This window comes from Chiloscyllium plagiosum, unplaced genomic scaffold (genome assembly GCF_037043375.1).
Source record: "Chiloscyllium plagiosum isolate Xiang-an unplaced genomic scaffold, Cpla_swu_hap1 HiC_scaffold_16, whole genome shotgun sequence".
Taxonomy (NCBI): Eukaryota; Metazoa; Chordata; class Chondrichthyes; order Orectolobiformes; family Hemiscylliidae; genus Chiloscyllium; species Chiloscyllium plagiosum.
The window spans coordinates 31,880,882-31,894,697 of NW_028270154.1; the positions used below are offsets into that span (position 1 = coordinate 31,880,882).

Here is a 13,816-nt window from a genome sequence, read left to right on the forward strand (position 1 = left end):
ACACATTTTTCAGCTCTCACTTAAACCCTGTGTTCCTAACATTTCTCATACAGTTAGTTCGCCTATAACACTATAGTTGAAATCCAGTGAAACATCACTTAATAGAAAATTGCTTAATATAAATAATGGGGCCTGTGGCAAAAGTGGGATTAGGAGCAGACCAGCAAAAAATATCACTTACGATCGCTCAAAAATTACCCAGAAGTGTAACACAAAGTATAACACAGCCTGAATGAAGGTTTAAATCACATATTTATCAATGAAACAAAGGTAAATTTAACACAGTACATTTAAAAAATATTGTTAATGCAGGGACAGATAGTCATCATGGTGCGTAAGATAGACTTCCTCATTCCTGTTAAGTGAGCTATATCACATAAGGAGAGAATATGTTCAATACATTTTATAATATCTAGCTTCTCTTTCAGTGTTTTAGCCTTTGTTTTGCATTCACCACCCCGACTTTTATCACCAGGACGCTTCTTGCTAACATTCTTATCACTGTGCCCCTCCATTTTTTCAAAAAAAGGGATAATCTACAAATTGAGGGGTGATAGATTTAAAACAGATATCAGAAGCAGGCTCTTAACTCAGAGCGTGGTAAGGGCATGGAATGCCCTACCTGCCAATGTAGTCAACTCAGCCACATTAGGGAGATTTAAACAATCCTTGGATAAGCTCAAGGATGATGACGGGGTAGTGTAGGGGGACAAGCTGAGAATAGTTCACAGGTCAGCGCAACATTGAGGGCCGAAGGGCCTGTTCTGCGCTGTATTGTTCTATGATGGCAAAAAGTACAAATAGAATTTCCTTATCCCAATTATCTTGACTCTAAACCTCAAAATGGTCTTTAATATCTGATGCCACTTTTCTAGCGTTCCCTGTGACTCTGGATGATACACAGCAGATTTGAATTGTTTTATTCCTAAGCTGTCCATAACTCCCTTAAATAATTTTGATGCAAGGTTTGACCTTTGATCTGATTGATTGTATCTCTGTGGGTGGTCCGTATTACAGAGGAGTAGGTGCTGGATGTCTTGAAACACATAAACATGGATAAATCCCCAGGACCTGATCAGATGTAGCTTCGAACTCTGTAGGAAGCTAGGGAGGTGATTGCTGGGCTCCTTGCTGAGATATTTGGTATCATGGATAGTCACAGATGAGGTGCCAGAAGACTGGAGGTTGGCTAACGTGGAGCCACTATTTAAGAGAGGTGGTAAGGAAAAGCTCAGGAATGATAGACCGATGAACCTGACATCGGTGGTGGGCAAGTTGTTGGAGGGAATCCTGAGAGACAGAAAGTACATGTATTTGGAAAGGCAAGGACTGATTAGGGATAGTCAGCATGGCTTTGTGCATGGGAACTCCATGTTTCAGGAACTTAATTGAGTGTTTTGAAGAAGTAACAAAGAGGATTGATGAGGGCAGAGCGGTGGATGTGATCTATATGGACTTCAGTAAGGCGTTCGACAAGGTTCCCCATGGAAGACTGGTTGGCAATGTTAGATCTCATTGAATACAGGAAGAACTAGCCATTTGGATACAGAACGGACTTGAAGGTCGAAGACAGAGGGTGGTGGTGGACGGTTGTTTTTCAGTCTGGTGGCCTGTGACCAGTGGAGTGCCACAAGGATCGATGATAAATATATGGATGTGAGCATAAGAGGTATAGTTAGTAAGTTTGCAGATGACACCAAAATTGGAGGTGTAGTGGACAGTGAAGAAGGTAACCTCAGTGTACAACAGGATCTTAATCAAATGGGCCAATGGGCTGAGGAGTGGCAGATGGAGTTTAATTTAGATAAATGTGAGGTGCTGCATTTTGGAAAATCAAATCATAGCAAGGCTAAGACACTTAATGGTAAGGCCCTAGGGAATGTTGCTGAACAAAGAGACCTTAGAGTGCAGGTTCATAGTTCTTTGAAAGTAGAGTCACAGGTAGATAGGATAGTGAAGAAGGCACTTGGTATGCTTTCCTTTATTGGTCAGAGCATTGAGTATAGGAGTTGGGAAGTCATGTTGCGGCTGTACAGGACATTGATTAGGCCACTTTTGGAATATTGTGTGCAATTCTGATCTCCTTATCGGAAAGATGTTGAGAAACTTGAAAGGGTTCAGAAAAGATTTATAAGGATGTTGCCAGGGTTTGAGGATTTGAGCTATAGGGAGAGGCTGAGTAGGCTGGGGCTGTTTTCACTGGAGCATCAGAGCCTCAGGGGTGACCTTTATAGAGGTTTATAAAATCAAGAGGGGCATAGACAAGGTCTTTTCCCTGGGGTGGGGAAACCTAGTGGGAGTAGTTTTAGAATGAGAGGGGCAAGATATAAAAGGGACCCAAGGGGCAATTCTTTCATGCAGAGGATGGTGCGTGTATGAAATGAGCTGCCAGAGGAAATGGTGGAGGCTCATAGAATTGCAGCATTTAAAAGGCATCTGGATGGGTATATGAATAGGAAGGGTTTAGAGGGATATGGGCCAAATGCTGACAAGTGGGACTAGATTAGGTTAGGGTATCTGGTTGGCATGGATGAGTTAGACTGAAGGGTTTGTTTCTGTGCTGTCCTTCTCTATAACTTGATGACTCTATGACAAATTTTAGTAGTGCCTCGACAATCCTTTTTGCTATGATATTGCATAATGGAAAGGCCTCTGGAAATCTAGTGGACACACCCATTATTGTTAACAAATATTGATTCCCACCTTTTATCTTAGGAAGCAATCAATTAAGACTTCCTCGAATACAGAAATAGGTATTAAAGGTATGGGTTTTATTACTGCCTGTGGTTTTCCTATGACGTGTGGCACAATTCAACTACATCCTTGTGCAGTCCAGGACAGTAAAAATGTTTTTGTATTTTAGCTTGAGTTTTTTTCACTCCTAAATGACCCCCTAGAGGTAGCTTGTGCGCGACCCACAACACCTCCTTTCTATAACCCACAGGCAATACGATTTGATGAACTTGCGCCCATTTCTTATCTGCCTAAATATGTGATGGTCTCCATTTCCTCAATAAGACATCATTTTTAAGATAATAACATTTGGGGATACATTTGAATTCTTTTCCCGTGTATGCCTTTTGACACAATCGCTTTAAATTTTCAGCTTTGTTGTTATTCAGTTAATTTATCAGAGCTAAAGATGTCTGCTGTGTCCTCTATCTGCTCCTGGTTTGTATCAATCATCTGATCAAACTAATTCTTCTTCAACTTTCTTATCGGTACTCTTTAATTTCTCCTGTTTCAGATGGTGACTTTGTAATCTCATTACCACACAATCAGGAAATCTTCCAGGATATGTGTCCTCATTAGTTCAGTTGCCTGAGTTTCCACTAACCTTTCAACCACATTAGGCAGCACTCCTACCTCTAAACCAGTTATATCATTAGCAAGGACAAAAAGTATTCCTGGAGCTGAGAGTTTATCCAGTACTCCTACCACGACTTCTCCACTCTTCACTGACACTCTAACTTCACATTACATAATTGAGTGATTCTTGTCCCACCGTGAATTCCCACTACTAGTACCTTTTCTGGCAATAGTCCTTCAGAGATACATATCGCCTCATCTTTCAGCATCACAGATTGAGAGGATCATGTACCTCTTAAAATTGTAACCTCTTTATTTGCTGCTCCTGGCTTATAAGAGTAAATTTTATCTTCACATGTATATAGTTTAAGAAGATCTGGCACTTCCTCCTTATCCAACCTCTGACCAGGTTGTACATTGTGGTGCAGCTTTCTAGCCTCCACTGTGCTTTCTGTTACCACCCCAACAAAATTCACTGGCTTATCCTATTTTCCTACATCTTTTCCTAACCCACCAGCACTGTGATCTCATGTGGCCTACTTTATTGCAGTGAAAATACTGGAGCTTTTTAAACTTCTTTGACTCCTTCAAGGGTTTCCTTTTTACCTTGTGGTAAGTTATCCTCATGATCTTCACTGAGATCTACCTTTCCCTTTCCACATGAGGATTTCTCTTTACCCCAATTTCTATTGATTGAAATCGAGTTTGGAAGCCAGACTTTGATTTATGGACCAACTCATAATCACCAGCGATTTCAGCTGCCAGTCTTGCCATTTTAACTCTCTGATCTTGCACATGAGTTCTCACTACTTGAATAAGTGAATTTTTGAACTCCTCCAAAATAATTGTCTCTCTCTGAGAGCATAATAGGTGTGCTCCATTTTTAATGCCCTTATCCACCTATCAAAATTACTTTGATCCTTTCAAACTCAACGTAGTTTTGACCAGGGTCCCTTCTTAGATTCCTGAAATGTTGTCTGTAGGCTTCTGGTACAATCTCATATGCATTTAAGAAGGCTTTCTTCACCTCTTCATATGCCCCAGATACCTCCTCTGATAGTGGTGTAAATACCTCACTAGCTCTATCCACCAGTTTTGCTTGGATCAACAAAACCCACATGGTCACTGGCCGCTACTTTTTCAAATGAGATGAAAAGAGCTTCCACATCCTTCCCATCAAATTTGGACAATGCTTGAATATATATAAACAGTTTCTCACCAGGCCTTTGGCTACCTAGGTTTGCTCGTCCTTACTCTCTTCCTCAGTTAGCTTACCTTCAGCCTTGATCTTCATCCTTTTAAGCTGACTTTGTTGTCTTAAATGCCAATTTCTGAAGTTCAAATTCCCTCTCTTTCTCTCTCTTCTGTCTTCTTCCTCTTTTTCTTTTTGTTCTACTAAAGCAATTTTTTTTTTCTTTTACTCTGCTTTTAATTGTAATTCCTTGTCTGTGGCCTTGAACTCAAACTGCTTCATTTTCAATTGAACTTTAGTCACCTCTACAAATTCTGTTGGCATTTCTAGCAGAATTAATTGTTGAGCTATTGCTGTAATTATCTCTGCTTTCCTCATGGAAGGAGGCAGCTCCAACCCCAGCTTGTCTTCTAATTCCAGCAGCTTGCCTTAACCACCTTTTGCAAAATTCCTGAAGTCACTTCTTCTACCCTCAGGAAATCCTTGGTGACTGAAAGAGCCATTGCTATCCCAAGAGCTATTGAAACCAACCAAATTCAACACCCAGAACAAGAGACACTAACACCTAACAACGTAAATCCCAATCCGGAACTATAGAACAAATCCCAGATGAACCCCCAATTGGTTATGGACAAGGCTGGACCCCCTCAAAACATTTTAAAGAAATTAGCCCAGACCCTAACTTTCCTAACTGTATTACACCTGCTTAAAACAAATATTCTATGGGGGATGCAGTTGGTTAAACCACGTAGTTTTAAACAAAACAATTTATTTACGAGATTACTGAATGAAACACAAACAAAAGAGAACAAAATACTGAATAATTTAACCTGTCTTAAAATCCAACAGATCATCTCAACTTAATGATGCTGTTCTAAATACTTGTAACAATCCCCTTAAACACCCCTTGGCACAAAACAGAGTCTTACAGGAGAGGTGTGAGAGAGAGAGCACGAGAGAGAGAGAGAGAGAGATATCAGCCTGGACTCGCTTCTTTGGGTCCAGCAGTTTTTACGACTGCCTGACTGCTTTCAGTAAATAGCCAGACAGCCAAAAAACCAAATCAAACCAGAGAAAAGCTGAGCTGGGAGAACTGACCATTCCCCTTTCATTGTACAAGTGTATTTTTTATGGTGTGTTGCCTGCCCGGTGCCAGGGTGCGAGACATCTCCGACCGTCTTGAAAGGATATTGGAGCGGGAGGGGGAGGATCCAGTTGTTGTAGTCCACGTTGGTACCAACAACATAGGCAAGACTAGGGTGGAGGACCTGTTTGGGCATTATGAAGCACTAGGCAGGAAATTGAAGCACAGGTCCTCAAGGGTCATAATCTCCGGATTACTGCCCGAGCCACGTGCCAATTGGCATAGGGACAAGAAAATTAGGCAAGTAAACACGTGGCTAAGGGATTGGTGTGGGAAAGAGGGATTCCACTTCATGGGGCATTGGCATCAGTTTTGGAACAGGGGGGATCTGTACCGTTGGGACGGTCTCCACCTGAACCGATCAGGTACCAATGTTCTAGCGAAGAGGATAAATAGGGTGGTCAGTAGGACTTTAAACTTCTGAGTTGGGGGGAAGGGAAAGTGAAAGCGACAGGGAGTATGGAGGTAAATGGCAAGATAAGCAGCAGGATAGCATGTTTCCAGGCGGATTTAAAATTGAGGCAGACTGAGAATGCAGTAAAAAGCAAGGATAACTTAGGACATATGACTTCCAACATCTCTAATGATAAGGAAGTTAGCATTAAGGCACTTTACCTGAATGCTCGTAGCATACATAACAAAGCCGATGAACTAATGGCACAGATAATAGTGAATGATTATGATGTAGTAGGCATCACAGAGACTTGGTTACAGGGGGGTCAGGACTGGCAGTTGAACCTCCATGGTTTTTCAACTTATCGAAAAGACAGAGAGGTGGGCAGAGGGGGTGGGGTTGCCTTGTTAGTTAAGAACAAAATTAAATCTATGGTATTGAATGACATAGCGTCGGATGACGTGGAGTCTGTGTGGGTGGAATTGAGGAACCACAAAGGCAAAAAAAACATAATTGGAGTTGTGTATAGACCTCCTAACAGTGGTCAGGACCAGGGACGCAACATGTACTGGGAAATAGAGAAGGCATGTCAGAAAGGCAAGGTTACATTGATCATGGGAGACTTCAATATGCAGGTGGACTGGGTAAATAATGTTGTTAGTGGATCTAAAGAAAGGGAATTCATGGAATGCTTACAGGGTGGCTTTTTGGAACAGCTTGTCATGGAGCCCACAAGAGAGCAGGCTATTCTGGACCTAGTGCTTTGCAATGAACCAGATTCTATAAAAGATCTTAAAGTAAGGGAACCCTTAGGAAGTAGCGACCATAATATGATAGAGTTCAGTCTGGAGTTTGAAAGGGAGAAGGCAAAATCGGATGTAATGGTGTTACAGTTGAATAAAGGTAATTATGAGGGCATGAGAGAGGAACTGACTAAAATAGACTGGAAGCAGAGGCTAACCGGGAAGACAGTAGAGCAAAAATGGCAGGAGTTTGTAGGTATAATTGAGGACACTGTACAGAGGTTCATTCCCAAGAAAAGAAAGATTAACCGGGGAGGGATTAGACAACCTTGGCTGACAAAGGAAGTCAGGAAATGTATTAAAGAAAAAGAGAGATCCTAAAAAGTGGCTAAGAACAGTGGGAAATCAGAAGATTGGGAAGGATACAAAAGCAAACAGAGGATAACAAAGAGTGTAATAAGAAAGGAGAGGATCAAATATGAAGGTAGGCTAGCCAGTAATATTAGAAATAATAGTAAAAGTTTCTTTCAGTACATAAGAAACAAACGACAGGCAAAAGTAGACATTGGGCCACTTCAAATTGATGCAGGAAGCCTAGTGATGGGAGATAAGGAAATAGCAGGAGAACTTAACAAGTACTTTGCGTCAGTCTTCACAGTGGAAGACATGAGTAATATCCCAAAAATTAAAGGGTGTCACGGGGCTGAGTTGAGTATGGTTGCCATTACGAAAGAGATAGTGCTAGAAAAGTTAAAAAGTCTTAAAATTGATAAATCTCCTGGCCCCGATGGGATACACCCTAGAGTTCTGAGAGAGGTGGCTGAGGAAATAGCAGAGGCATTGGTTGAGATCTTTCAAGAGTCACTGGAGTCAGGAAAGGTCCCGGATGATTGGAAGATGGCTGTTGTAACCCCCTTGTTCAAGAAAGGATCAAGGCAAAAGATGGAAAATTATAGGCCAATCAGCTTAACCTCGGTTGTTGGTAAAATTCTAGAATCCATCATTAAGGATGAGGTTTCTAAATTCTTGGAAGAGCAGGGTCGGATTAGAACAAGTCAACATGGATTTAGTAAAGGGAGGTCATGCCTGACAAACCTGTTGGAATTTTTTGAAGAGGTAACAAGTAGGTTAGACCAGGGAAACCCAGTGGATGTGGTCTATCTAGACTTTCAAAAGGCCTTTGATAAGGTGCCACACGGGAGACTGCTGAGCAAGGTGAGGGCCCATGGTGATCGAGGTGAGCTGCTGGGATGGATTGAGGATTGGCTGTCTAACAGAAGGCAGAGAGTTGGGATAAAAGGTTCTTTTTCAGAATGGCAGCCGGTGACGAGCGGTGTCCCGCAGGGTTCGGTGCTGGGGCCACAGCTGTTCGCATTATATATTAATGATTTGGATGAGGAAACCGGGGGCATTCTAGCGAAGTTTGCCGATGATACGAAGTTAGGTGGACAGGCAGGTAGTACTGAGGAAGTGGGGAGGCTACAGAAGGATCTCGACAGGTTGGGAGAGTGGTCCAGGAAATGGCTGATGGAATTTAACGTGAGCAAGTGCGAGGTCTTGCACTTTGGCAAAAAGAATAAAAGTATAGACTACTTTCTAAATGGTGAGAAAATTAATAAAGCCAAAGCACAAAGGGATCTGGGAGTGCTAGTCGAGGATTCTCTAAAGGTAAACATGCAGGTTGAGTCCGTGATTAAGAAAGCGAATGCAATGTTGTCTCTTATCTCAAGAGGGTTGGAATATAAAAGCAGAGATGTACTACTAAGACTTTATAAAGCTCTGGTTAGGCCCCATTTGGAGTACTGTGTCCAGTTTTGGTCCCCACACCTCAGGAAGGACATACTGGCACTGGAACGTGTCCAGCGGAGATTCACACGGATGATCCCTGGAATGACAGGTCTAACATATGAGGAATGGCTGAGGATACTGGGATTGTATTCGTTGGAGTTTAGAAAATTAAGGGGAGACTTAATAGAGGCGTACAAAATAATACATGGCTTGGAAAAGGTGGATGCTAGGAAATTGTTTCAGTTAAACGAGGAGACTAGGACCCGTGGACACAGCCTTAGAATTAGAGGGGGTCATTTCAGAACAGAAATGTGGAGACATTTCTTCAGCCAGAGAGTGGTGGGCCTGTGGAATTCATTGCCACGGAGTGCAGTGGAAGCCGGGACGCTAAATGTCTTCAAGGCCGAGATTGATAGATTCTTGTTGTCTAGAGGAATTAAGGGCTACGGGGAGAACGCTGGTAAGTGGAGCTGAAATGCGCATCAGCCATGATTGAATGGCGGAGTGGACTCGATGGGCCGAATGGCCTTACTTCCACTCCTATGTCTTATGGTCTTATGGTCTTAACTTGAAAGCCTTTTTCCTGAGGCAGTATCTGTTAGCTATAATCAAATTGGCCCTATAACCTTTCAAACCGAGATTTCTCCGAGTCTGTGTCTTTTACGATCTCCTGAGACAAAAACCAAGGACACCATAATCTTGTTAAAGGAGCAGAATTATCAGAACTAAATACACAAATAATTTTGACATCACAATATTTTGTTGATTCATGTAAATTTCTACTAGAATTTATTTTAACTTAAAATAGATTGTGTTACAGTACGTAGAACACTACATCTCAATCCACTGTTTGGAGGTAGAAGATCGAGTCAGTGCCTCAGGCAAGAGGAGGAGTTGAGAAGAATCCATCATGGTAACCTTAGCTAATGTAGAAATTAAACTCAACTGTTGACATCACTCCACATCACAAATCAGCCCTCAAGCCAACTGAGCTACTCGACCCTCTAGTCTTGATACAAGGAAATGACAACTAAAACAAAAAGTCAAGAAAAGTGACAGCAAAGTTAGAGACTATTTGACTGCTTAAGTTAAAGTTCATTAATCTATTTTTAAAAACTTTCTATCATATGAATTTGTATAATTTTATGAGATTGGTTAAAAATCTAAATAACAGTAAATGCTTCCATAATTCTACTGTCCTTGAAATTTAGGTCCTAACATTTGTGCATAACAATTCCGATCTCAACACACAAGATAAATAGATAATTATAAGTGAATGTCAAGGCATAATATTTTTAGCACACATCATAGGGACAGTAGTCCATATGTGAGTTCAACATTAAGAAATAAGAGAAAACATCTTTATGTTGCTATGCTAGGCTTTTGATTGGTCATTGTCAGTTAGATGGACTGCAAGAGTTAAGTTGCTTCATTATTTTAACAAAAAATATTTAAATTTTAATGTTGTAACTGTTTTATAAAGCTTTTATCTGTTTTGTAAAGTCTTTATCTGTTTAACAAGCAAGTTTTTACAAGCATGGTTCAAACTTTGTTAAGTAATCTAAAAGTCTGCCAAGTTTCTTACTTCTATAACTATCTAACAAGAATGCAGATCTCTGTAAATAGAGACAAATTAATTTGAGTCAGCTACAGAACTTTCACTTTTTAAAAATAGCTATTGAATGTAATAAAGCCAGAGGGTCAAGTGGATAATCTATTTGAGCCTCTTGCTGAGATCTCCAGTATCATTGTTGCCAACTTCAGCCAATTTGATTTGTGCGTCATGATGCAGAGAAACGATTGAAGGTACTGAATATTGACAGTTGTGGGCCTTGGCTGCATTCTGGCAATAACACTAAAGACTTGTGCTGCAGACTTAGTTGTGCCCCTAGTCTAAATGTTGTAACTTTGGCATCTAGGCAGCAGTGTGGAAAATAATTGCCCAGAGAAGTCCTGTCCACGAAAAGCATGTTAAAAGCCACACAAACAACTATCATCCCGTCAGTCCACTTGTTATCATTAGTAAGGTTATGGAAAGTGTTGTCTACAAATCTATCAAAGGACACTTGCAAAGGAATAACCTGCCCACTGAAGTTCAATTTGGGATCTTCCAAACCTACACAGCTCCTGGCCTCATTACAGTCTTGGTCCAAACATGAACAGGAATGTTGAACTTCCAGATAATTAAGGGTGATTACCGTTGACATCAAGGCAGTATTTGATCAAGTATGACATTAAGGAACGCTTGCAAAACTGGAGTTAGTGATAATGTGAAATCTCCATTGCTTGGAGACATATCAAGCACAAAAGGATGATAGCTGTGGTGTTGGACCATCTTACCCACATGACACTTTCAAGAGTTCCTTGGGCAGTGTCCTCAGCCCAGCTATCTTAGCTGCTTTATCAATAATTTTCTCTTCATAAGAAGAGAAACGAGGCTGTCGGCTGATTGAACATTGCACAACAACATTTGCAACTAGTCAGAAACTAAAGCAATACATGTCCTAATGTGGAAAAACCTGGACAGTATTCAGGATTGAGCTGGTAGTGAGAAATAACATTTGCATCACACAGGTGCTAAGCAATAAATGTCTCCGTCAAGAAAATTCAACAATTTTCCATTGACACTTACTATTGCTGAAACCCCACTAACTTCCAGGGTAGGGAGATAAAATCTGAACTGGCATGGCTTATTAAATACTGCGGCTACAAGAGCAGGATAGAGGCTTGGAATTCTGTTACATGTACAGTACTTCACTTCCTAACACCTCAGATTGACCACCATCTATAAGGCACAGATCAGGAGTGTGATGGAATAATCTTTATTTTCCTGGATTGGATGCAGTGTTAACATCACTCAAGAATCTAGACACCATTCAGGACAAAGTAGCCCATTTGATTGGCACTGACCTAACACCTTAAGTATTCACTGTTTCTCTGTCGCAAGTACAGAATGGAAGGAAATGCATACATCACGAGGAACCTGCAAGTCACTTGGACTGAAATACAGTTGGAACTTTGCCATATCAGATCAAAAGTCAACTGTACTACAATCCTCTTCTTCCCCACCAAGAAACCAGGAGGCTGACATTCCTAGCATGTGACTTCCTTGGGAAGCCTCCAGGTGTCTCACTCCTGTGGACTTGCAGTCTCTAGTTGTGACACGGAGAGTCAATCAGCTTGGGCAGTGAGATTCGCCACCATTATAGTTTCCCCTAAATGCAGAGGACTATTTATTTTATCCATGTTTCTTTGAGACCACCCCATCAACAGCCTACAGAGTTCATCAATCTGTCAGTGTTCAACTTATATGTAACTGTTCATGCTAAACTTTGCAGGTCCATGTCAGATATCTAGGGAGCTGTCATGATTCATGCGTAACAAAGAATACAAGTACTCCTACCTTTTTCCAAGGTCCTCAGGCCCTTGAATGACTGCTACAAGAAAAGAGCTACGCCCTCCAAACATGGCTGAGACACCATTATTTAATCCTTTAGACAGATGCAAAGATACAATGCCACCCACATGTCAACCAGGGCCATAGGAACATAATATAGGCCTCCTTAAGATGAAGTTTCAATGTCTGGAATGTTCCTCTGAAGGCTTTTTGTATAGTCCAGAAAGGATGTCCTTCTTCATTGGAAATATTAGCAAATGAAGATGAAGAGATTAGCTAGTCATTGTGATAGAGTTAGGTGCGGGGGAAACGTAACACGATGTACACTGAGCATGAATGTAGTATTAATTGGAAGGGCCAAATGGTCTATTTCTGTGCTGTATATGAAATTTTAGAGGACACAATATCTGGATCAGAAGTTGTGATTTCCTGTAATTCTTTCTTCCTATCCTGAAACGTGTATTCTCATAACTATGTTGAACAGTGGTGGAAATGTATTTCTTATCCTGGGTGAGAAAAAAATCGAGAGTCAGATGGCCAGAAAGGAAAAATAAATGGAGTTGTAATAACTAGGTGGAGATTCTATAGCAGGTCTTCCAAACCCCTCAAGCTCGGAGCAAATTTGGGTGCCTTCAAGTGGGTAAAACGAAACTTGAAAAGTAAGGAGTAACGACCTGAATAAATATCTGCATGAACATTGTGATTTCTTGATTTTATAGGTAAAAGCCATCCATCTCCACTATGAAATGTTCTCTGTCCAAAATGGTCTGTTGACTCCAACACTTAAAGCTAAGAGGTCAGAAATGCGAAATTACTTCCGGAAACAAATTGAGGAGCTTTATTCTAATACTTCTATATGAAAATATTTGCAAGATGGTTTGTGAAGAACATCCCTGTTCATGTACTGGCTGTTTGAAGTAATCATGACATATAAATATAAAATACATTTCTTGACTATATTCAGAAACTTACTAATTTTTTTTCTGTCAATTGGAAGATGCCTTGCCTAACTTTAAGATCTCTGTATAATAAAGATTTGCCCTTTTTTAAAGCTGCAGTATGCTAGAGAGAATTTTATATGTTCAGTATTATTTGCTTTGTTTATAGGAGGATGACTAATAGCTTAAAATTGAAATGTACATATTTTGTAATAATGAAAAATAAAGTAGTTAGGTTAAGGGTTAAGCACTTCTAAATGTCATCCTTTAATATTTTGTAGATATAAATATGTACATAAATCTGTTAATATGTTATCTGAACAATTCATTCAATGACCTGGAAGCATTCATTGACTTATGAAGCAGATTTTTGTAAACTTATTTTTCCTAATGACCAGCATTAACTTCTCAGATCTACATTAGCATTTTGCATCAAAACCAAAAGTATCTTAATTTACTGAATATGATAGAATAAATTTTGTGAAAACCATGTATTTGAGAATTAAGCAATAGAAGTCTTCAGAAACTTTGTAGGTAATTAAATGTTTATGAAGATTGAATGCAACATAAGGGAAATTCACATAATTTGGCTCGAGGGTTTGTCATTGGAACTTAGTTTATTATTGTAGCCAGGAACCTATTTCTATCATCTTCTTCACCTGCCTGTCATGATCAATATTATTTTATGGGGAAAATGGGAATGTTTTCTGTTGTCCATAGTGCTGAAGGAGGTATAAATTGAAAGCAAGAACTGGGCTTATATTTCATGTACCATCAGGCTGTCAACTTTCACATCAATATATTTGAAGATGATTGAGAAAATTATGAACAAATAAATATGAAATTAGTGAAAAGATGAGATGTTTAAAAAACTCTTGCATTAATCTTTCATGCCTCAGACTATCCCAAAG

At 40.2% G+C, this 13,816-nt stretch overlaps 1 protein-coding gene across 3 annotated transcripts in view; it reads left to right on the top strand.

The window, feature by feature from the left end:
- LOC122556574 (long-chain-fatty-acid--CoA ligase 6-like) overlaps window positions 1-13,816 on the top strand; it is a 203,998-nt gene that overhangs the window by 174,877 nt on the left and 15,305 nt on the right. For 2 of the 3 annotated variants that reach the window (XM_043703393.2, XM_043703392.2), the window contains exon 21: window positions 12,687-12,924. In XM_043703393.2, coding sequence (XP_043559328.1) covers window positions 12,687-12,827 — 141 coding nt within the window. In that variant the 3' untranslated portion in view covers window positions 12,828-12,924. Of the gene's footprint in view, window positions 1-12,686; window positions 12,925-13,816 lie in introns of those variants that run through there. The other variant, XM_087995260.1, reaches the window with a different exon arrangement.